The sequence below is a fragment of the Trichosurus vulpecula genome, chromosome 5 (genome assembly GCF_011100635.1).
Source record: "Trichosurus vulpecula isolate mTriVul1 chromosome 5, mTriVul1.pri, whole genome shotgun sequence".
NCBI classification, from domain to species: domain Eukaryota; kingdom Metazoa; phylum Chordata; class Mammalia; order Diprotodontia; family Phalangeridae; genus Trichosurus; species Trichosurus vulpecula.
In genome coordinates, this window is record NC_050577.1 from 62014410 (window position 1) to 62039345 (window position 24936).

General features: G+C 39.3%; 2 protein-coding genes across 2 annotated transcripts; both read left to right on the top strand.

Annotated features, from left to right (window-relative positions):
- The first annotated feature begins 6838 nt into the window (after window positions 1-6838).
- Window positions 6839-10882, top strand: COMMD3 (COMM domain containing 3). Its single transcript, XM_036759908.1, has 8 exons — window positions 6839-7011; window positions 8474-8585; window positions 8677-8740; window positions 8831-8865; window positions 9216-9276; window positions 9363-9419; window positions 9511-9570; window positions 10483-10882. The coding sequence occupies exons 1-8, from the start codon at window positions 6873-6875 to the stop codon at window positions 10540-10542; spliced, it is 588 nt and encodes a 195-aa protein (XP_036615803.1). The 5' UTR covers window positions 6839-6872; the 3' UTR covers window positions 10543-10882.
- Window positions 10883-12020: 1138 nt separating this feature from the next.
- On the top strand, window positions 12021-22721 carry BMI1 (BMI1 proto-oncogene, polycomb ring finger). The gene is made up of 10 exons (XM_036759907.1): window positions 12021-12770; window positions 17778-17911; window positions 18292-18388; window positions 19013-19068; window positions 19165-19215; window positions 19449-19557; window positions 19650-19695; window positions 20135-20233; window positions 20665-20745; window positions 20832-22721. Exons 2-10 carry the CDS (start codon window positions 17800-17802, stop codon window positions 21159-21161), a joined length of 981 nt encoding a protein of 326 aa, XP_036615802.1. The 5' UTR covers window positions 12021-12770; window positions 17778-17799; the 3' UTR covers window positions 21162-22721.
- Window positions 22722-24936: the final 2215 nt, after the last annotated feature.

A 24936-nucleotide genomic window follows, 5' to 3' on the forward strand; every position in this document is an offset into this window, starting at 1 on the left:
TTAGGAATACAGTCTAAATAGCTCAGGCATCTTTTTTTGTGCATAAGACATAGCACAAAAGAAAAGGAAATGTATTGTTAATCAGGCTTGTTTGAGTGATTTAAAGAAATTGATAACCAAGGCCCCAGTTCGGCTATTTTACCATCTCAACTAACCAAATAATTCATAATGCTCCCTTTCACAATAAACTTGAATCATTATTTATTCATTATAGCATTAAATTGAAATAATTTTACAGAATCTAGATGAACACCAATGTGCTGCCTGAAGTATTTATTCACGTGTAGACATTAAAGTAATTACCTTATAAGTAACAGCTCAAAATGTTATCTTTTGACCAATTACATTTTTCTATACCATAATCTATAATGTTCCCAAAAGCAGCTTAAAAAGACACACAAAGATGAGGTTAATAAAAAAAAACTTTAAATGAAAGGATTTTGCTTATTATTTGTATAATTGCCTTCACAGATGCTGATACAATTGTCTTATGTAGACCTACCCAAAGAATGAAAAAGCTAATTAAGGCAGATCTTCAGGTAATGTCGAAAATGACCAAAGCCATTAACATATGGCTGAATCTGTAAAGAAAAAATGAAGTGGAGAGTTGGGTAATTACTTAATTGAGAAAACAAATAAGGCTTTGAAGCCAGAATTATCCATAAAATTGCCTCAAGTTTACACTTCAACTCAGCTATGTAGACACAACCTACATGCCTGATAAAATGATTGTAGCCAAGACTTATAACTTTCTCCACCTGATTTGCCCAATGAGCTCTCAGAAGGCATATTTTTGAAATGCTAAATTTAGTTTAAGTTCAGTTATTCCACTTAAGAAAAAGCATAACTGCTATCACTTACATTCATATTAGCAATGCATACAATTAAAATTTCCCCATACAATGTAACTTATTTGAATATCTTAATAATATTAAAAATGTCTCATTTAAGAAATGAACATGGATGAAATTTCTTTTCATAAGTCATTTTCAAAGCATTTGTCAATTCCAATTATTTGGGTTCATCCATAAAAATGCTCTTTTTGCCTTTTTGGTTTAAGCTTCCATTTTATTTTGTAAGATTGATTGTTTGAAGTAATATGAATATGACTTGTTTCATGGATGAAAAACGAAATTCTAAAAATGTTATTTAGTCAGGTAGCTGTTTAAAATATGTTCATTTTATTATAATTCACACTTTTACATGAATATTTTCAACCTATGAATAAAATTTCATTGTTCACTCTTCTTCTGGAACTAGTACTAGATGAGTTGGTTGAATTTCTTAACAAAATTCCTCTTTTTGTGACATACAGAATACAGTGACATTCACTTTTAGATGGGGATTCGGCACCCAAAAAAAAGAAAATCTAGCTTTTGTCATTCTGTACTTTCAAGTTCAAAATAAGAGTTCAAGACCACTTAGAAACTAGGCCTACTATCCCATTTGGAACATGAGTTTGATTTAGAATAGCCAAAAAAAGTTTGTTATGGCAAAGGAGTATCACTTAAAGTATTAGCATAAATCTGAAGGAATTTTTGTGTATTAGTGTCAATAATTTGTGTTATAAAATATATTTAAATGAATTTCAATGGTAGCATGCGTGCCTCTATCAAAATAAAACTTTTACTTGGAGAAGTCCTGCTATAGCAAATTAAAAGATCAGTTTGTCTGTGTTTCCCCAAGGAGAATGAAGTAGAAAGCTAGAACAGTTACTAGAAGAATTGAAGCAACAGCAACCAACTTTCAATCAAGAAGAAACATTTTTTTAAAATCTCAATGGTTTCTTTGTAGCAACAGAAATCATTGGATTGTCTTGCAAATCTGAATGCATTTCATTTCACCTGTATCATCATAAGATTTAGGGAATAGACTTCTGAACAAACACAAAAATAAACATTAAAATGTAGCTTTCCCAAATCTTTTGTGAATGTATATATGTATATATATTTCAATTTAAATATAAAGTATTTTCATTTAATTTGTAAATACATAAAAATTCCAAGGCATAAAATTTGACTTGTTCTTTGTCCATTCTATGCAAAATGTATTAACTATCTTAACTATTCCTTTTTTTCTCTTTTGATGCCATTTTTTCTAATTTGCCCTCATCCTTTGTTTTATCTTTTTGTAACTTTCTCATCCCATAGCCATATTTTTTTAAAAATTTCCTTGACATTTATTACTTCATGCTAGTGATATTATCACTTCATAGTAGGAGGTAAAAGCTCAAAAGGGACCCAAATCTATTTTACCCCAGGTTAAGATCACAACATTCCAGTCAAGTAGGCTTTGAATTTACTGTGTGAAATCAGATGCTTTTCTTCAAAGAATTCTGGCATATTTCCTCTTCCTAAAGTAGTTCCAGTATATTGAGTGAAGCTCTGAATGGCAGATGATTTTTTGATATATGCAAAATTCATTTTCCAACTAGAGCTTTGTCAGATGGACTACAGTGCCAAGGCAAGAGTTCTAAAAGTAACAATTAATATGATGAACAGTGTTTTGGTTCCCTTCATTTTTTAGCACAGAAATGCTCCTGACAACAAATTAAATTCCAAATAATTCAGCCAATCCAACTCATACTTTGACAGCATTACCCTGATGACAGTTCCCAAATCCATTCTTAAGGGATAATATATTTTTCCATGGGGATCCCTTGAGAATGGAATTCCTGTCTGACATGGTCTATCAAAGTCACAGTTGGCTGATCTTCAGGGAATGATATATGGTTTACCTTTTTAAAGTGATTTTACCTAATGGGTTTATATTTTAACACTTCAAGGCTAATGAGTTTTAAAATACATGATTTTACTTACTGTTTTCCTAGGGTTTTTTAATGTTTTATGTTTAAATTTTTAATGTTCATGTTTAAGTATTCCATGAAAACATGATTCTATGAAGGCTGCAGTTCTAAAAATGACTACTAGAGAAATAATTACTTAAAAGTATATTTTATTCTGCAATCTCTTTGGTTTGAGAAAAGGAATATTAACTTAAATGCTGTAAATGTATGCATGACAAATGAATTTTTCTAAAAATTTTGGGGAAAGACTTTACTCTTCTCTTTCCTATGAAAAACTCTCTAATCCTTAGTAAGATCATTTGACTTTTACTTCTCTATAGATTAGAGCACAAAGTGTATTTCAATAATTTTGAATTCTATAGAAAAATCAATATACAGAAGGAATATGGCTCTGTGACAATATACGAACTAGAGTGTATTTTTAATCCTTTGCTTATGCTAATTTTAAAGCAATGACAATCAGAAAATTATTAGTACTTATATTACATATATGAACTGTTCTTTAATATGTATCTTTCTTCTTAAATATGTATCTATATACATATTTAGTTTAGTTTAGATGTGTTTGTTTCTCCTTTTTTCATCTTCACTTTGGTTTATTTGACAATACATTTTACTCTTTCCAAATGAGACCCATTAAACATATGGTTAAAATTTTGGAAGGTCCTATTTTTGAAATGGTTATATCCCATCACAATAGAATTCATAAGAAAAATGTTACCCAGTTCCAGTGTATGACCCACTAATTTTAAGAGTATATGATACAATAAAAGAAATGTGCTATTGTCTTAGGTAGCTTTTCAATGGAATTTGATCTATTTGTGTCAAAAGCCCATGAATAAAACAACTAACTATTCACTACAATCCTCTCTTTTTTGGGAGTATGGGGTGGGGATTTCAATTAGCTTCACAGCAGTAAATTGTGCTTGCATACACAATAATATAGACTTCCAAATTCCTACAAGCAGTGGAGGAAAAGTAGAGAAAAAGCAGATAGAATGGGAAGATGTTTCTTGGATTTAAGCATATGTCAATTAGATCATTAATATTAACGGAAAGAAAAAATTCATGTTTTAAATTTCATTAGAAAAGATGTCTAAATTTTTGAAGTTAGTTTGCTGACAGGTAATACATGGCCTTTCTTTCATTTCATTCTAACTAGACAAAAGGCCCAATACTCATGAATGAGGATGAATTATAAATCAATACTAAGAGTGTATTAAAACAACTAACACTCATGTAATGTTCACTAGTATTTCATCATATTCATAAATGATTATTCATGTAAACAAAAGGTCACTTAAAAATTAACCCAATTCTCAAAATTTACTACTATGGATGCCACTGAAATCTTTAAAACACAGTATATTTTTCTTCAGAATTCTGAGAATAAAGCATGAGATGAATTTAGAAAGTCTAGATTGGAACTTTTAAAAAAAAAAGTTTTACGTTCATATAATAAAATAAAAAAATGTAACAGTGAGGCCTCTGGGAACAGCTTTCCAAACAGAGTCCATAAAAGCACTGGCCTATTTCTTAAGTACATTGGTAGAGAGTGATGAGTTATTTTCTAAGAAATTCTAAGGTAACAACTCAGAAGATAACATTTAAGTAAACATTTTAGAACATTGTTTAGAATATAGGAATCTTAAATACCTTTCAGATCTTTTGACAAGACAACCAAATATTTATCAGCATTGTCTACCTTAATGCTTTCATTGCAAGTTCGTGCATGTTACAATAAAGATAGCAACACTGATTCTTTTAGTAAAGAAGGTATTTTAAATTGGTACACTATTTCTAAATTATTGAAGTGGAAAGAGTGCCTTTTAGGCCAAAATTATTATTTTTACTATTAACCTCAAAGCAATTTAAAAAATTAATAAAATTCCCACTGCTAGATTTTCAGTGAGAGTAAATAAGAAAAAGCATTGCTCCTCTTGCCTCTTTCAAAATTGTTTCATAGGTAATTTTTCTTAAGAGTACATGAATAAATTGGCTGGGGTCCTGATGTAATATAATACAAGAGTACTTTATATCTGGATAACTGCCCATTTTAATGAATCTGTTTCTGCAGTGGTTATTTGTACCCCCAAAACTTGCTTTATGTTTACATAATGTGTTATCCTCTTATGCTTCAAAGGAACACTGAACAAAAAGCCCCATATAGTAGAGAGATGCTGAGAAAACATCCTTATTTAAATCTGTGAGCCAACGCTGGAAATTCTAGTAGCATTTGGGCCTAACACACGACTACATTTAAGTAGGAAAGGACACATGCCCAGTTGCAGAAAGTACCTGCATATGTGAGAGAGGTTAAAATGTTAGCTATTATATAAGCTATCAATTCTTGACTTTCGCGCCTACAAACCCTCATTCATTTTGATTTTATTTATCTCTCACTCTTTATAACTATAACAACATCTAGGGCATAGGCAAATGAACCTTTTAAAAGATGACAAATTGAGAAATGCTTAAATCATCAGTTCAGATTCTAGTAACAGCAATGATAGGCAATACTTCTGTTGGGAAACAAAGTATGTTTCTCTAATATAAATAACCTGAGTTCAGTATTATTTTACATGTACATAGTCTTTGCCTCCAAAATATGTCTGATGATACGAATTAATATTTCTTTAAAACCCTAACTTTGGCACTTTGAAATTCCATGTTGTAATCTCATACATCATTTTTCCTCACTGTGTTTGTTTGTACATGTAAGAGATCAGCAGATAGGAAGACAGGAAAAGATACATACAGAGAAGCAGAACCAGAACCAGACTTAGAAAAAGACAGAGACAGAACCAGAGAGAAGCATCGAGACAGAGACAGAGAACTACAGACAAAGATAGAGTTAAGAGACAGAGAAGGAGTAGTGAGGCGGAATAAATTTGGGGTCAAGGTACCAATGATGTTGGAGAGTGGGAGGAGTGGAGAAGGTGCCAATGGATATTTCCTAAAGAACTTGGGAAGAAATCTCCTAAATGCCTCACCAATACTAGTGTCTTCTTTTATCAGACCTGAATCATTCCTTTTAATGTGGTATATAGTTATTCAATTTGAAAGTCTATTGTTGAAGTTCAGCTGTACACTATAGATGTTCTTAAAATGTTAAATTCATTTTTAAAAATTTAATAGGCAAATGAAAACAAATAGACGTCGCCAAGTGAAATTTACTAATAAGGCCATTTCAAATATTACTCATGCTGGACTGAAGGACCCCAACCCCTTTCCCAAGGATCTACAACGTTACCTGAGATTCCTTTATTTAAGTTCTTATTCAAAATTGTGTAAACCGGATTACTTTACATTCTTATATTATTTGAAAAATACTTTTGGGTTCTGGGCCAAAAATAGAAGGCTGACATGGAAAAGCAACTTTGCTTTTAAAAAGTCTGTCTAAAAACAGCAGTTCGAGTCAGTTTTGTTCCTTGGCTTTCCCTCCTGAGCCCCGTCCACATCCACCTATCTGGGGCTGCTCCTAAACAATTCGAGGAGAACAATGTCCCGGGGTCGGTGACAACAGCGCAAATGTTTCAATCTGCGAGCTTGCTTTCCAAAGCTTCGCCCTGGAGCCCCGAGGAAGACGCGGACAGTACGGGCCAATATATTCATGAATAATTAAAGCCCTTTGCTAAAGCGCGGTGAGCTAGCAAAAAATCACAGACGCAGGCATCCTCGGCGCTTTGTTCCCGCTGGGGCTGTGCGGGAGCCGGATCGTCGCCGGGCCGAGGTGGCTCGGGGCAAGACCCTGGCCCGCGGCTCCCCAGGCCGGGCCGGCAGGGCTGGGTTCGGAGCCCGTGACGGCGGGACGATGGCCCTCGGCAAAGTTCGGGGGGCGGCCACGCGGGACGCCCCCGCCCCGGCTCCAGACGTCGGCCCGGCCACCGCGGCGGCTGCCCTGCCTGCCTCTGGGGCCGCGCGGCCGCCGCCGCCGCCGCCGCCGCCGCCGCCGCCAACGCCTCCTCCCTCGGCCGCCGCCGCTCGAGCGGCTCGTGGGCGGGATCAGCTGAGCCGCCGGCGCGTGTCACGTGGTGCGCGTGTCGAAGGTCACTCGGCGCTCACAATGGAGCTCTCCGAGTATGTGCAGAGAGGCTGCCAGATGCTGGCCGATCCCGGCTGCTTCGACCTCGCCGCCTTCGCGCTTCTTGTGCGGGCGGCCTTCCGGAGCCTGCTGGAAGCCCGGGCCGATGAGGCCGTGCTAGGTAAGCCGCTGGCCTCCAAGCCGGCCCGGCCCGTCCCCGGGGGGCTGGCGAAGAGTGAGGGAGAGATTGGAGCAAGGCGGGCGGCCAGCGAGCGCCCGAGGCGGAGGCGCCGCGGCCAGGCGCTGTCTTCAGCCCCTACCGGGCCAGCCCGGGCCCCCGAGCCTGCGCCGCCCCGACCCCAGTTGGCACCTGCCCTCAACCAATGACTTCTGCGCCTGGCGCCGCTTCCCCTCCCGGGCTCTTTGTTCCGGTGCAAAAAACCTCCTGCGTCCAAGGGTCGTTTGTGGCCTAAAAGAGCAGGTTTTGAGCGGTGGGCGAAGCTGGGGCTGTTTTTGACAGTTGGGCTTCATCCGCTCGGCTCCCTGCTCTTCACGACCCCGGGGCTGAGCTGAAGAGACCTTGGATCTAGGCACAGAAAGAGTTGGAAGAGGAGACCGGGGAGGGTCTGTGTCCTAGGCAGATAGACCCACGTTGGACCGGTTGAGATTGAGTTGCCCCGGTGCAGTGCATCCTGCAGGCTTCTGCAAAGGAGCCTGCACGGATTCGTTGCAGGATTGCACGGGAACAACACGTAGTTTAAAATTCTTTTTACAACAGTAGGGACACAGGAGGTGAACCTTCTTTAACCACCCCGTCTGTGATTGCGGGAGTGCAGTACCTACCTGTGCTCTTTGGGGCTGGTGTGAAGCAGGTGATTTTAGGTGATGGCATAAATGCAAAGGATGCTGGGGGAGGGGGACACAGAAGGCTGTCTATTTTGTGCTCCGTTTCCCTGAGATTTTGAATTAATCGTCTGTTTAAAAAAAAAGTACGAAAGCTGAAGCTGATTAAATAAATACATTATGTATCTGAGTTGTAAGTCTACAAATACAGCCATCAAAACCCAACTTGTATCAATATGCTTTGGGGAAATTGTTTTAAATTAGGAGCTTTTTACCTTTTTAAAAACAATGTTCAAAAAATACAGTATTACTTTTTTTTTAAAGGTAAAGCACATAGATTTTCTGATCACTCAACACATCTTAGCGTTTCCCTTTTTCCAGTGGCCACTGTAGAAATGAGCTTTTTCCCTTTTTAAAAAATAATATTCATAAAATACAGTACTAAATTTTTAAAAGGGAAAAGCACGTAGATTTTCTGATTACTCAGCACATCTTAATGTTTCTTTTTTTCCAGCGGCCACTATAGAAATGAACTTTTTTCTATTTAACTTTTTGTTGTTGTTCAGTAAGGAAATTAAAGCAAAAGAAAGCAAGCAGTTATTTAATTGAAACTAGTCGATGGCAATAATCAAGTTGTTTTACTGCTTTGCAGTTGACCTCGTCTCCTCTCATTTCTCTGAATTTCCTTCCCTATATGTTGCATTATTTTAAATAAGTGTATTGATGACAAAAGGTGGTGCCTCTTTTAGAATGTATCATTAAAGATTTCATATGTGTCATCAGTAATCAATTTATTTTAGATCATCCAGACCTGAAACATATTGATCCTTTGGTATTAAAACACAGTCATGCAGCACTTGCAACTTGTATACTGGAGGCAGGAAAGCAGAAAGCTGACAAGTCAACTCTGAGGTATAATTTATTTTAGTTGCCATTTTCTTTTCAATAGGTGGGTTGTGTCCATTTAAATTTCAAAAGTAAACTCTGACTTTTCTTTCTTCAGCACATGTCTAGAAGACTGCAAATTTGACAGAGAAAGAATAGAACTCTTTTGCACTGAATATCAGGTTATAGTAACATTCAACTTCTTTTCATTACCAGTTAACATTTTCGCTTCTTGTTACGTTTGCAAAGACATGTCTTTTTTGTTTTAATAGAAAAACAAGAATTCTCTGGAAATCCTACTGGGAAGGTAGGTACTGAATATAATATCAAGCTGAGTTACTTTTCACTTGCTGGTGGGAATGGTTTCTTTGCTAAATGAAACAAACACAGGACAAAAACAAAGATCCTGCCTTAAAGAAAAAGGGCTACAGGGCAAGTGAAACAATTGAATTTAAGTTAATGTCTATTAAGATAAAGTTCATTACACATTTTTGCCATAAGCTGTCCCCTTCCTTAATTTTATAACTTTATGGTGGAGGTTAAGTATTTGAAACATACAAATTAAAATTGGGACAATGGATGAATATCATCCTTGTGTAAAGTGAAAGACAAGTTTTTCTGGAAATATTATATACAAAGTATCATTGTACTTTGCAGTATTGGCAGATGCCCCCTCCTTATAACTGATGTTTCTTGGCGTTTGGAATATCAGATTAAGGTAATGTTTGATGTACTGTGGGAAAGGGTTTGTGGGAAGTTTTCCTAATTTTAATTGAGGGCTGATAAATGTGTTTGTTGTTTTAGACCAATCAACTTCACAGACTGTATCGACCATCATATTTGGTGACCTTAAATGTTGAGGTATTGTTCATAATTATTGTTTTTCCTATTTATGTAGACCAGCGAAGCTGAAAGCTTCCTTGTTTTAATTGACATTTTTTCCCTTCCCCAGAAAGAGGATCCTAGATCCCACCCTGACATTAGCTTTAATTGCACTATGGAGCAATTACAGGTATGGTATTTGAACTTATTGAGATGTTAGATATCTATTTAAAAAAAACAAACTATTCCTCAGCTATCAAAAAGTCAAATATGAATTTGGTGAACAGGTGGTAAAACTTTTAAAAGAATAATTTAAAAATTGACTACCCTTTATTTGTAGGCCTGGAAACTGCCAATTTTTTCTTAAACTTTGCTATAAAAATGTTGTTTCTGTATTGCTTCCTCTCCTCACCCTTGCCCCTATTTGCTTTCTATTCACAGCTGAGATTTGGGTGACAAAAGGAAGGCAAAATTAAGTTGGATGTCCTATGCATTACTTCCAAAAATTCTTTTGCATCTGCATAAACTTACATAGAACCTTTTGTACACTGAGGGGAAAAGGAGCTAAAATGTTTTCTTAAAAACCAAGTGAAGACTGGGAAATGCACATTTCCCTGGTAGATCTATTCAAAGTCACGACAGCTTATTTTTTCCTCTTACTACTTGAGAAAGTAAGGTTCATTAGTTGAAAATTTGATGAACTTGACAGTTTTTCAAAGACTCCTTATACTGAATTGCTCTTCCTGTAACCATTCATTAGATCACTATTTTTGGAGATGTATGCATGACCATTTGTAAAAAAAACTATAGGAAATCTCATCTTGATGTGCCCTACCATTCTATTAACTGTAGAAGAGTCTTACTAAAACCTGGTATTCCACTCCAAAAGCAGATAACCAATTTGAAGATGAAATCCTTTGGGAAAATGAAGGTTGCCTTTAAAAATATTTCACTGATATTAATTTGTTAAATGTTAAGAGTCCAATGAATTTCGGACTTTAGAAAGTGCTTTTTCCCGGCTCTCCCTTTTCCCTCCACCCATCTCCGATCACAAGTCTTTATGTTTCTATCCTAAAACTATCACATTATATACATATTTTAGGATTTAGTGGGAAAACTTAAAGATGCCGCTAAAAGCCTGGAAAGAGCAACTCAAATGTGATCGACGGTAACAATCCGCTAGGGTCAAGAGGAAGACCAGCGCTCCCGGTCCTTCGCGCAAGCCATCCATCCCTTTTGCAAGTCGAATCCCTTCCTTTTTAGTAGAATTTGTGTTAATTCCGCCTTTTGTACGTCTGAAACTTATGAAACCTGACTTTTTTTTTACATTATCACAATAGAAGTGAAGGCAGTAATGCCGTTCTATGTTTTCTTTAAGAGTTCTATTCATTTATCCTGTCTTCATTTCATTCACTGGCCCTCTCCTTTCCTCGTCGTTATTTCCTTACTTTCATCGAGTTATATGCTCTAATAAATTGAGATACTCGTGTTCACAAACCGAAGGCGGATTTGAGGTTTAGCTTTTTCTTGTTTAGGATGCCTCCCCTCCCCCTTTGCTATGAGGACACAGACGTTAATTAGTCCCGTTCTGCCGGGTTCAATGTTAAATAAAAAGGGAAAGAAGGAAGCCCCAGCGCAGACTGTAACCCTCCCCCCCAGTGGGGTAAAGCAGCTCGGAGGACTCGGGCACCTCGAGGGGGGGTGCCCCCAGCACGCGAGATCTCTCTCCTCAGCCTCCACCCCCAGGGAGAAAAAAGCACTCAAGCAGCCCTTGGGGTGGGGGCTAACACCAGCGGACCCTTCTCCCCAAGGCCATGTCTGCCGAGAGCCGACCCACCCCAAGGTACCCCCTGGAGGCCTGGGGGGTGGGGGGGACGGACAACTTGGCATCTCCCTTCGGCTTCCAATGGACCGGATCCAGAGCGGGAAATTTGACCGCGCGCCTCGGACCCCGCCCCCTCCCCGACCCCCCGCCAGCGTGAGGGCCCCCCGCGAGGGAACCCGGGTCCCGCGGGGAACGGCCGTCCTGCGCGTGCGCGCCGGGCCAGGGGACCAAGGGACGCCCCCCCCTCCCACCCCGCATCCTCTTCCAAGCCCCCTCCCGGGTGCGGGCCGCTGACCCCGGAGAGGCGGTGCCCTTGGGGCGACTGGGCCCCCGCGGGCTGGGCCGGGCCGGGCCGCAGCCCGCGTCCCGGGAGGCGTGGCGGGGACCGGGCACTTTTCTTGGCGGGAGACAGTGTCTACGGGCGCGCGGGGCCGAGGAGACAGAGCCGCCTGCGGCTCCCGGGGAAGAGGGGAGAAGGGGCCGGCGAGTGGCGGCGTGCGGGGCCCGAGCGGGCTGCGCACCCGGAGCGGGTGGCGTGTGTGGCGCTGTGGAGAAATGTCTCCCGGCAGCAGCAGCAGCCAGACCCAGCCAGCCAGCGCCGCCGCCGCCGCGCAGTGTGCGAGGGAGGGAGGGAGGGAGGGGGAGGAGGAGGAGGAGGCCGAGAGGTGGTGGAGAGGGGAAGGAGGGGGGAGGGGGAGGGGAGGAGGAGCGGGAGGGGGCAGCCGGGGGAGGCCGGCGGCAGCGGCCGCGGGGCCCCGACTACACCGACACTAATTCCCAGGCCGCCCTTAAGGAATGAGGGGAGCACGTGACCCGAGGGGGAGGGGGCCGCGGGGGAGGGGGCGGGCGGACTCTGAGCCATTTTGGGGCCGGTGTCAGTTTCCACTCTCCCTTCAACGGTGCATTTTTTTTCCACCCTCCTCCCCTTGCCCCCTCCCCCCAGTCTTCATCCTTCCTCCCCCCGCCCCCCCCCCCCCCGCCCGCTCGGCTCTACACACGCACTCACACACACATACACACACACACACACACACACACTCACACACTGCCCCCAGCCCGCCCGCTCCTCGCTGCACACCTCCCTCCCCAACAACTATGAAATAATAATCATAATAATAAAGGGAGAGAAGGGGAGAGACAATGGGGATGTCGGAGCGGGAGCCCCGATCGGGATTAGAAACACCTCCCCACCCCACAGAATAATCTAATCGTCCCCACTCCCATCCCTCCCTCCCTCCCCCGCTCCCCCCTCGGAGAGGAGCCGGAGCCCGAGCAGGAGCAGGAGGAGCAGCAGCAGCAGGAGGAGGAGGAGGAGGAGGAGGAGGAGGGAGGAGGAGGAGGAGGATCGGGGGGTTTGGGAACTAGCATGAGCTGAGCGAGCAGCGGCGGCGGCGGCGGCGGCAGCAGCAGCTCCTCTCTCCTCCGCTCGTTGCCCATTGACAGCAGCGTCTGCAGCTCGCTTCAAGATGGCCGCTTGGCTCACATTCATTTTCTGCTGAACGACTTTTAACTTTCATTGTCTTTTTCGGCCGCTCTGATCGTCCCTCGCCGGATCCTTTTTCCGGGTATGTATCCAGGGAGGCGCCTAGTGGACCGTGGGCGGGTGGCGGAGGGGGCTGCTCGGGGCTTTGGGGACGGTTTGGGTGCCTGGAAGCGGAGCCGAGGTGCCCCCCCTTCTCTCTTTCTCGCTCTCGCTCCCTCTCGCTCCCTCTCTCGCTCCCTCTCTCTCTCTCCCTCTCCCTTCCCCAGCTCCGTATGGAGAAAGCTCTGACAGTCTGGGCTTCGACCACACATACACACACACGCACACCGAGACCCACACACATACACACACATGCAGAGGCACACAGCGCCCGACACACAGACTCACAACCCACAACCACCACCAGCACCAGGCTCTCTACCTCAGTCTCGCCTCCACCTACTTCAGTTCAGAGACGCACGAACATCCTCACATTTTAGTTCCTTTCTCCCCGGAGCTCCCCTCTAAAACCTCCCGATGCACATGGCCCCCGAGAAGAATATTTCTATTTCCAGGCTTTGCAGCTCCCCTGGACGCAGCGCCCTTTGTTGAGAGACAGATTTTGATTAAACGGGGACCGGTTCCTGAAATCGGGAGCTGCCTGGGTCAAGTGGTTTCCCTCCTCTCCCAAAGAAATGTATTTTGAGGTGTTTAAACATTCACAGAACGTCCCCATATTATAGGGATGAAGTATGTGGGGGGCAGCGATCCCGCCAAGGTGGGTGTTACGCTGAAGAGAGTTCAAACAAAAATGTTATTAACTTAAGTTGGACAAACACTTGTATGAAATTGGATGGCTTGTTAAGATGGCGGTTCCCAGTTGTTTCCAACGTCTCTTGCATTTGTGCTTAAAATGGGAAAGTTTTTAGAGTGGTATTACCTGGGGGTCAGTTTTAAAAGAAGTTCTCTTTAAAAATCAGTTGTATTGTGATCACCGAGAAATGGACAGTTTCAGATTGGGAGCTATTTTGGAGCGAATATGGTGACTGTATGTTAGCATGTGTAAGGTTTTTTTCTTTCCCCTCCCCTCGCACTCCCCCTACCCCCACAGCTACTTTTTCTTTCTAAACTCCAGTGTGGGGGTACGCTTAGAAGCATGCCTTGCTAAAGTCTTGTAAGTATTATAACGTTTGCTTGATGCTTGTATAGGTCATAGGATTGTGTAGGAGAGGGTACTGGAAAGTTGATGGCATGTGTGTGTAATCATTTGGCCTTGACAGCCTAATACTGAGATGCTTTTCCCAGCAATTTATGATTAATAATTGGAAGAAGACCAGTTAAGAGACCCTGATAATTCTCAGAGTCATAAAGAATTTTAGTGAATTTAATGGTCCAGGCTCAGTACTAGGAAACTAAGCACCTACCTCCACAAAGTTTGGAAAACTCCAAGGATATTTATACACATCCAAGTGTGGACAGATGTTTTATAGGATTTCACGAGTGCTTGAATCTCTATTTTATATAGAGGACCCTTATGACCAAAGAAGTTCTGCAAAGGTATGGCATTGTACTCTTCTTTACCAAGGTAGATTGGAATTTTAATTGCTTAAGCATCCCAATATTTCACCTATACTGGGTCATGCCATAACAATGCCTTAACAGTTGAGTTCCTTTCAGATACATTGACTGATTACATTGTCCAAGCACTTAATTTTATGAACATAATTATCAACTTTTGTATATTTGACTTCATTTTTCTCTCCTATCTTTACTGCAGTGTGATCGGGCTGGGTCAAACTCTGCACTTATTAAAAGTGTACTTAAAGCTGAATACAACACTCCATTGTTGAATGGAATTTACAAATTCAGCTGTACATGGTAGACCAATTATTATATCCAACTTCTTGGTTGTCTGTTAAGCAACCAAGTTGGCAAAACTGTCCTAAGATTTCAGTTAACCCCTACTTTCCGCATACATATATAGAGCTACAAACTCCAGTGATGGAGTTCATTTGCATTTCTTAGATTGCAAATAGCCAAGCTGATTGTTAACATAAGAACTTGCTTCTGTTTTCCTTCATTTTGACGTAACTGGTGTCAGGCCTCTAACAAAACTGACAGCCCTGGCTGAGTGTGTTATAATGGCAAGTTTTTACCATTGTGTATTTTTACCATTGTAATTGTGGTGCACTTTTTCTTGCTTAATTGACAGTTTCTGTGTTGGAACTGAGTTATTCACGTGTTACCAACCTCTCTAGGACAGAGAAGCTATTCCTAAAATCATGTTTAAGTTATAAAAAGACCATACTCAAGGTCTTCATTAGTTTTCTTGAACTTTCAAAAGGGAGAGTAGGAAAAAGGAGCTGAATTCTTAGATAACTAACAAGGTTATATTTAGCCGTATGACAAACTATTATCTGATTTGAGACCAATCTCTTGGCATATATGGGGAAATTTTATTAATTTAAAGCCTGATTTAGTATTTTTCCAAAGATTTTAGTCTAGAGCTTACACTTGGGATACTTCTTAAACCAGTCAGCAGAGATGTCCCTCCATAGTTGTTGGATTGTTCAGTTCATGAATATTTGGGATTTGAGAGGAGTTGGTTGTCCATAAGATATCTGAGAACTGTAGCCAGCTTTTCACATTAGAATCACTTCATAAATTTAATGATTGATGGAAGAATCACTGTGATATACTTTTACAAGGTGAAATGCAGCCTTCTGGACTTTAACTTTCTGGAGAAGAACATGCCATATATATAAAGGGAATTTCGTTTTGGAGGTCACTGAGGCGATCTTTGTACTCAAGATACAGTGAAATGTGTATCTTGCTTTACTACATAATCCTTTGAGATATAACTTAAATGTATAATTGATTGTGTTCAGTATGTTAAGAGTTTTCTTTTATATGTATCAGAAAGGTAGTTGTGTAATAGTAAATGAAGCTTTCTTATTTGTCATCATTGGAGTTGTGATCACTTCAACAAAAGCCTTTTTAGCTCTTTCTTGGTAGGTTGGCCAGTAGTCAAAGACATTAGACATCGAGGTGTGTTGTATTGTGTTTCTCTATTATGTATCCAAATCTGAAGAAAATTAGAATAACTGTTACATCATGTCGTGGGTTTCACAAATTCACACGTTTCTCTTCAAGGCAACTTTCAGAATATGTGTCAGAAAGGTCAGGGCACTGAGCCTATGAGCTCCGTTTGAGGGCTGAAATAAAAAGGAGAGTGGGAATAAGAAAGGTATTTTTGGAGAACATGCAGCAATTTGATTTACTGGATTACCAGTTGGTGTTTCGTATCTAACAGTCCCTCCCTGTGATTTATCTATAATATATCTGTTGGTAATGCCATTTCATCTTATAGAGCTTGCTGTGAACTGCAGGCTGAGAAAATGACATTTGTTTTTCACTCCTGTCGCTACTCTATGTTGACAAGGTGTTGATTTAACGTTGGGAATGGGCTGGTCACATGGTCCTTTGCATATTGTCACAGTCCTACTGTTTAAAGTCGTTTCTCTTGCTTTCATACTTGGTTTGTTCAAATAATCAAGCGGATTTCCCACCTCCACCCCCTCCCTCCCCCAAGCCGATCTCAGTTTCCAGTCTTTCCCAACTTTTTACCGTTCATCCAAATTTGCAGGAGAATTTAATTTTAGAGGAGGGAGGTTTAAAGAGATTCAGCTCAATAAACATCTCTGCAATTTGAGCTCAGAAGGTTTGGGGCTAAGTGCACAGTTGGCAATTCTTGGGGAAAAAAAAATCCTTTCGTGAAAATTTTGCCCTGGCGAATTGCTAACAGGAGAGACTGAGAGAGTGTAGATCTGAAACAAGCTTCTTGCATCGAGTCGACGTGGAAAGAGGCCCCCGAGAGTGTCCGAAATGGCCGGGAGTGGCAATGGCTTGCTTTTCCCTTGCCCAGACTCTGCCGCTCGCTCAGACTGTCCCCGAAGCTCAAGATAAGCCCTCGTTAGCCTCCACCCCGCGCCCCAAACCCGGCACTGCCTCCCAGCACTAACTCTGAACCTTCCTCCCCCGCCCGCACTAGGCTCCGAGCCCTGCACCCCCCTCCCAACTCCCGTTGGAGCCCCTCCCCCCGGTCTTCGCGGCTTGCTCCCCTCCCCCCGCAGCCCAGCCCGGGCTTCCCCGCACACCCGGCTCTTCTCTGAGGCTCGGGTTGTGTGTTGCAGCGGTGGCCGGATGCCAAGTGTAAGTGTAAGTTGCTATGGAAACCCCGATAGAGGCTAGTTCCGAATCCGGAGCGAGACAGAGACAGAGGCGCCGGGATCCGCCTCTTCCACATCCCCTACCCCCTGTGTCTGCTCGGGAGTAAAGGAGGACTTGGGGAAGGCTCTGCTCCCGGGCCCGCCCGAACTCAGGCCCCAGCCCAGGAGCTCGGCTCGAGGTGCGTCTCGAGCAGCTAGGGAGGCGACCAGGCTCCGGAAATGCCAGTGATGCGAAGAGAGCCGGATTTGTTTTCCCTTTTGTGTTGCATAGAAATGTGCAAGTTGTGGCTCCTCGAACTGACTAAATCAACAATCTTGGAGGAGTGGAGGAGGTGAACCGAGCATAACCATCCTCCCCCGCCCCCCTCCCCAACCCATCCTCCCCTACCCCTGCCCCCAGCCTCCCGTCCCCGAGAGACAGACCGTTGACTTTGGGACCTGCTACTCGTCGGAAGCACCTATAATCAATTAGGGAATATCTTTCCCGCGTTTGGCCGGAAGAGTTGGAACAAAACCTTGTCGTTGAGAAACGAGTGCGGGGGCCATTGCGGGCTTTGCCAGTGGCCTTCCGCTGCAAATAGAAGAAAGCCCCTCCGCCCCATTCAATCTCTTCTTCGGGCTCCCCGAATGACCTCGAAGGGCTAGAAGAAGCTTTAGTTGGGTCTGGATTCATCTGTAGTGGAATGGATTCAGGCTGATGAGCAAAGACCTTCTTTAGACGGTTATTACAGTTCATCTGATGATGTTTTCGGATTTCATTAATTCTGAAGTTTTCGTGTGTGTGTGTGTGTGTGTGTGTGTGTAGGTAACATTTTCATAGTGTAGGGATTTTGGAGAAAACCTCACTGTGAAATTATAGTCACTATTTTTGTATTTTTCAGGACTTCTCCTTATTAAGCAAAAATGCATCGAACAACCAGAATCAAAATCACAGAGCTGAACCCTCATTTAATGTGTGTGCTTTGTGGAGGATACTTCATCGATGCCACAACTATAATAGAATGTCTACATTCCTGTAAGTACACAGATTGAAACTATTGTTGTTTCTTGTGTTGTCTATATTTCTCTTCTAAACCCGGTCCAGCCCCCCAACCGACTATGGTAGACATAAATGAAAGAATAATCCTTTCAAAGTTTGGTGAAAGGTGATCTGGTGTCTTTGGGGGCATCAAGAACATTGGGAGCTCTTTCTTACTACATTAAGGTAAGTGTGCAATATGCAAGTCTTCTGGAAATGTTAATTGATGCTAATTCAGGTCATTTAAATATTATTAACTTCATCATTTAAGTTTATTTTAACCTATACCTGTGCTGTAGTTTACCTCTAGTTTCATTATTTCACTCTCAAGCTTTCTAAAACTAACCAAAAAAAATTAATTTTTTTTCTATTTCTAGTCTGCAAAACCTGTATTGTACGTTACCTGGAGACCAGCAAGTATTGTCCTATCTGCGACGTCCAAGTTCACAAAACCAGGCCACTCCTGAATATAAGGTATGAATTCCTTGTAAAGTGTGCTTTGTAGCATTCATGATCCTTTGATTAAGACCTTTCTCTTTTGAAAGAAAATTTACTCTTCAATGGTGAGTAAAGTGTCATTAATGTTTTTGATAGCTTCAAAATTAAGATAGAAATACTCATTTTTAAAGCATAATACTAAAAAGATTTCAACTTTTATAGTATCTTTTTAGCAATGAATTTTGACATATTGCATTTTGGTTACAGCATGAATGTAACTTTGAAAGACAATATTAAGTTATAAAAATGTGGTTTGTTCCACATTTCCTTTTTGTACTCTGCCTGTTCATTCAGGGAATTGTTAGTAAGTTTTAAAGAGTCTATTTTGTGTGTGTACAAAATGCAATAGAAACTAGAGATTATTTATAAATATGAAATATTTTGTTATATTTTAAAGTGAAAAATATTGTGCTAGTTTTAAAATTCTATTATAATGTCTTATGCATTTTGTTCTGAAAATTATGTTTTTCATATATTGGTCTTGTTCTAAACAATGGCACAATACAGTAAAAACTTTAAATCGGAGGAAGAGAGAAAATCATAATTTACACCTATTACTAGGTCTAATTAGTGGTTTATTTTTCTTTTTTATTTTTTCAGGTCAGATAAAACTCTTCAAGATATTGTATACAAATTAGTTCCAGGCCTTTTCAAAAGTGAGTAACAAAATGAAAAGATAAATTTAATAGACTATCTTGTAATTTTTAAGTACTATGTCAGGTAAAAATGGTATTTACATTTTTTTCTTTCAGATGAAATGAAAAGAAGAAGGGATTTTTATGCTGCTCATCCTTCTGCTGATGGCAAGTCTTTCTAGCTTTTACTTAAAAAAAAACAACCCTGAATTATGTGATTTAAAAAAACAACAACCTATTTCCAGTATTTTTACCTTCACCTACTACATGCTAAAGACTTAAAAGAAAAGGCAAAACAAAACAAAATCCACCCCAAATTGAAACCACATGACAACTTCCATTCTTTTTGTTATCTTTTGTGTATAACTTTTTTATTAAAGATATAAAAAATTTCCATCTAGCTGCCAATGGCTCTAATGAAGACAGGGGAGAAGTTGCAGATGAAGATAAGAGAATTATCACTGATGATGAGATAATAAGTTTATCCATTGAATTCTTTGACCAGAATAGGTAAGTTCTACTGGGGGGAAATCTATTTTTTGCTAGTGTGTTTCTTATTAACTCTATTATTTTAATTATCTTTATCTATTTCCTTTCCTTAGATTGGATCGGAAAATAAACAAGGACAAAGAGAAATCTAAGGAAGAGGTATAATCTATGTTATATAAAGACTTGTGCAGAAGAAAAAATGTGACTTTTTTTAGACTTCATATGAGAGAGTCTGATTATTTTATCCTTTGGATATTTTCAGTAGGATATAATACCAAGTAGACAGAAAATTATTACTAGTTGCTATTAACTACTTGAGGTTGATAATCAAGAATTATAATCAATTTTAGAGATAGTTTATGGTTTTACAAAATACTTAAACTCATTTGGTACATGCATGATCAGATAACTATAATTTGAGTTTCACTGACATTCTAAGTATTGAAATATTTCATACAATGTTACCTACCAAGGAATTCTTAAAAATTTGAACTAAATATTATTTGTTACTATCTGTCTACATACTCCAAATTAAACATTTTAAAAAGCTTATAGTCCTGGAATTAAAAAAAATAACTTTGCTAAAATATGCTCTCAGGTGAATGATAAAAGATATTTACGCTGCCCAGCAGCAATGACAGTGATGCATCTAAGGAAGTTTCTCAGAAGTAAAATGGACATACCTAATACTTTCCAGGTACTGATTTTCTTTACAATCTTCATATGCTTCATTTTCTGTTAACTTAAAGTCTGTTGCTGGCTTTTTTTTTTCTTCTTGAATTCTAAACCAATTGTAAAAACAGCTAAACATTCATAGTGCTTTAAATTTTTGATTATTGAAGTACTTTGTAATACAAAATCACAGATGCTAATACTTAATTTGTGACTAGCATGAAATCCTTAAGTATACAATTCTGTTTTAGCTCATGAAAAAGCCTTATTCTCCTTTTTAAAAAACTATTTTCCCATAATATAAAGTTGGGAAAAAAAATTCATGGTCTGTTTTCAAAATCAATGTTTTTTGAAGTACCAGTATTAGTTTGAGAATTTTTCTTGTGTGAAGAAAAAAAATGTGTTTTGATTTTGTTATTATTTATTATAGTATTAACTGAATAATTTATATCTTAGATTGATGTAATGTATGAAGAGGAGCCTTTAAAGGATTATTATACACTAATGGATATTGCCTACATTTACACCTGGAGAAGGGTAAATATCTAATCAAATAATAAGAGGTTGTGGTTGGCAGCAATATTTAAAAGGTTTATGACTGACTTAATCTATTTACTTTGTAGAATGGACCTCTTCCTTTGAAATACAGAGTTCGCCCTACTTGTAAAAGAATGAAGATCAGCCACCAGAGAGATGGTTTAAATAATAGTGGAGAACTGGAAAGTGACTCTGGGAGTGATAAGGCCAACAGCCCAGCAGGAGGTATTCCCTCCACCTCTTCATGTTTGCCTAGCCCCAGTACCCCAGTTCAGTCTCCTCATCCTCAGTTTCCACATATCTCCAGTACTATAAACGGAACCAGCAGCAGTCCTAGCAGTAACCACCAATCTTCCTTTGCTAACAGACCTCGGAAAACATCAGTAAATGGCTCTTCAGCAACTTCGTCTGGTTGATCCCTCAGACTGTCCAAAAACAAAAAATTAAACCCTGATTTATATAGATATCTTCATGCCATTACAGCTTTATAGATGCTAATACATGTGACTATCGTCCAATTTGCTTTCTTTTGTAGTGACATCGAATTTGGCTATAAAAGATGGACTAGATGTGACATTCATATGGACGTTAATTGCAATGAAAGATTGTTCCTGTAAAGAATTGATTTCTGAGGAGGCAGGCAAGATTTTTTTTTCTCTGTGCTAGGAAAGTTGTGAAATGGTTTTTACAGCCATTGTCGGGACTTGGGAATCTTCTGCATTGGATGTAAGGATTGGGACATAGTTTGTTAATCTCCACTAACGCCTACATCACATTCTCTTCAATTGTTCTTGTTATGCTGTTTTGTGAATCTGTAGAAAACAAGTGCTTTTCATCTTGAAAATCAACAAAACGGAAAGAATATGCATAGAATGGTGCATTCTATGTAGCCATGTCACTGTGAATAACAATTTCTTACATATTAGCCATTTTGATTCTTATGTTTCATTTTTACTTCTCCATTGCTTTGCAGAACCGATCAAAGGAAAGTAAACTTCAGTTTTACAATCTGTATGCCTAAAGCGGGTACTACCGTTTATTTTACTGACTTGTTTAAATGATTCGCTTTTGTAAGAATCAGATGGCATTATGCTTGTTGTACAATGCCATATTGGTATATGACATAACAGGAAACAGTATTGTATGATATATTTATAAATACTATAAAGAAAACATTGTGTTTCATGCGCTCAAATATGATTGTTAAATTCTCCAAACTGGTTCGACCCTTGCAGATATCCTATGTTTAAGCCTTGCTTATCAGCAGAGAACATTTTTAGTGTGGATATCAAATTCCAAATTCAGCTATTTTGAAAGCAGTTGGCAAACTATTGTGATGTTTGTCTTTTTTTCCAATAATATATATTTTTATTTTTCAAATTGTGTTGCAGTGAAGGAAAAAGAACTCTGTAACCAAGGAATATGGAAATGATTTGTTCATTTTATTTCAATTTTATTATTGGGTGTGATGGAATTATCGTGTTTTTTAGAAAGCACGTTGAATCACTATAGACATAAAACACTTGGTAGAAATTTTAAGAAACTGACCAATTGCTGGATGAAGGCATTATATATCTAAATTCATATTAATATATGGTACAGTAGTAATTTCAAATTTAACAGGTACGTCATTATTTCCAAACAAAGACAAATGCCTTCTCTTTAAATGTCTGTAAATAGGAGCAACTTTCAAGCTCCTAAAGGTATTAATTTTAAGTAGAAAGAGCATGTTAAATTTAAAATATGAACTGCCCCAATTGTTTTCAGTTCGTGCTTTGCTTTGGTCGAACTTTGTGTGTGTTCATCACCCGTCATTTATACATTTGTGAGGGTGTTTATTCTATATGAATATTGTTTCATGTTTGTATGGGAAAATTGTAGCTAAACATTTCATTGTCTTCAGTCTGCAAAAGAAGCACAATTCTATTGCTTTGTCTTGCTTATAGTCATTAAATCATTACTTTTGCATATAAGTAGTTATTTTTGCTGCCTTCTTTAAAGTTCCAGTGACTAAAGGACTTCCATGAAGTCACTAAATATATAGATTTTATTTTGACCTGACTTTATAATATGACTGATAACTATTGAGTTTCTGGTTGTAGAAATAGAAATATCTTTCATTTATAACTGATTGGCAAAAAGAAGCCAATAAACAGATTATTCATTGAGAAACTAACAAAGGTACTTTGTTTAATAATACAATACATAAAAAGAACAAACTGATTGCTTTTCTGGAAAGTTTGCAAGGGATGAGAAGTGATTAAAAAACAAAATAGAATACCTTTATCTCTTGAAAAGTGATATCTACAAGCAGCATAATTTTTTAAAAAATCAATTTCTTTTTTTACCTACTCCACACAAGGTATGTGTCTATCCCACACATAATTCTCGAGTTAAATTAACATTTTTCTTCAGTTCTGATAAAAGCAATTTTTTTGGTCTCCCTCTGCTCTCCAAACTTTGTATGTTAACTATGAGGAAAACAGACCAATTAATGTAGGTTTCCGTGATTTTTATGTTTTGGGCATTAGTATTGTCAAAGAAACAAAAAAAAAATATTTTTTTATGAGTCCAAATAGTGCCAGTTAATTACATGTCTTGACGCAACTTCATTTGGTGTGTACAAATCTGAATTAATGTAAAGGACAAAGTGGAACCCAAAACTTCAATTTACACATTAATGTATTAATTAAGATAGGTTTAGTAATTCTGTTTAGAATTTTGTTTAGAAGTCAGTTTAGAAATATCAAATCTAACTTTACTAATATATTTACACCACATATGTGGATAACAAGAATGGGAGTAAACTGTTATTCCTCCCCCTCCAAAATACATGCTTAGTTACCACTGAATCATGAAATTTGCAGAAATTTCAAAGGGCTGTTTCAGCTAAAACCCTCCACATTCTCAGTTACTCAATAAAATGGGGATAATATCCTGACGACTTGCCCTCCCCTAGAACCACTGGATTCTGGTTATGACTATTGTGATGTAAAACTTTTGATAAACTAGCTCAAAACAAAACAAAAAAGCCCCATGGAGATCCACATCAAAGATGATGCTAACTTCACATGGTGATCTTTGCAGACAAAATAGAAGGTCCCTGAAAAGTTAACTGAAAGGCTTAAGAGTTTTTCTTCCGAAAATATTTTAGTAATTCCACACCATAAAGCAAAATGTTGATTAAATTATTGGGCAGAAGATACCTATTTATGTTCACCACATAGAAATGGATTAAATGAAAAAAAAAATGAGTTGTTTTATAAATAACCAGAGATCTAATCAGCTATATACAGGCATAGCACTTTATAAGTATTTTTTTTAGAAATATTGACTATCCTACTGTATAAATTGAACTGTGTAGAGAGAAAAATCCATTGATTTATCAGACCTCCCATTCTGATCTTTGGGTCCATGTGGGTGCTTGAGAAATTAAGAGACTGGATTTACAGAAACAAAAAAAAAAAAACAACTAAAAAAGAACAAGAGGCAAATCTAGGTTCGATACTTCATTGAACCTTCTTTCCCAATGCATGGAATTTTGGTAAATGAGCTACAACTTCCAATACAGGTCAGTGTTTCCCATTTTTTGGTACAGGCCAGGAAAAGTTTTTTGATGTCTTCGAATCTTTCCTGTATGAAAGTGTCCATGGAAGTTGGCATTGGCATCCTGGGGATCTGAAAAAAACTTGATCTTTAAATTGGATTACCATAACCATTTGAGAGAAAGTGTTTTATTTTTAGAACCTATCTCAATATGGTAACCAACCTTTGTTTTATTGAAATTTTAAGATGAAAAATAAAAGTACTGGGATTTGTTAAAGGGCAGATTTCCTCTTCATACATTTAAAGAATGAACAATCACATATTACATCTTTTTCCTTCCACTGAACCTGAAATGAGAGGTAGGGAGGTACTTTGGCTCATTAATTACAAGGAACTACATACATTGTTCCCTAGTTTTTGGTTGCCAAGGGTTGTTTTGGGGAAAGAAAATACTATTAAAAGGTAATTTTCCTGTCAAAAACTTTGGAATATCCCCAAACAACTCATTTTCTTGGGATCCAGATTTTCCAGCATTTCACTAATCGCTCTCTTAAAAAGCAGAATCGCATAGAAGATGAGTCTAGGTAAAGTGGAAGGCACACCTGTACCAAGAGACTTGAGCCTTGGAAGAATTCTAATTCAGGC

Bases quoted from the DNA above. Each gene is read 5' to 3' on its own strand.
- COMMD3 (XM_036759908.1), top strand. From the start codon at position 6,873: ATGGAGCTCTCCGAGTATGTGCAGAGAGGCTGCCAGATGCTGGCCGAT. The intron at 8,586-8,676 runs GTATAATTTATT...TTCTTTCTTCAG, and splicing joins GCTGACAAGTCAACTCTGAG to CACATGTCTAGAAGACTGCA. The intron at 9,277-9,362 runs GTAATGTTTGAT...TTGTTGTTTTAG, and splicing joins GTTTGGAATATCAGATTAAG to ACCAATCAACTTCACAGACT.
- BMI1 (XM_036759907.1), top strand. From the start codon at position 17,800: ATGCATCGAACAACCAGAATCAAAATCACAGAGCTGAACCCTCATTTA. The intron at 17,912-18,291 runs GTAAGTACACAG...TTCTATTTCTAG, and splicing joins AATAGAATGTCTACATTCCT to TCTGCAAAACCTGTATTGTA. The intron at 19,216-19,448 runs GCAAGTCTTTCT...ATTTCCATCTAG, and splicing joins TGCTCATCCTTCTGCTGATG to CTGCCAATGGCTCTAATGAA.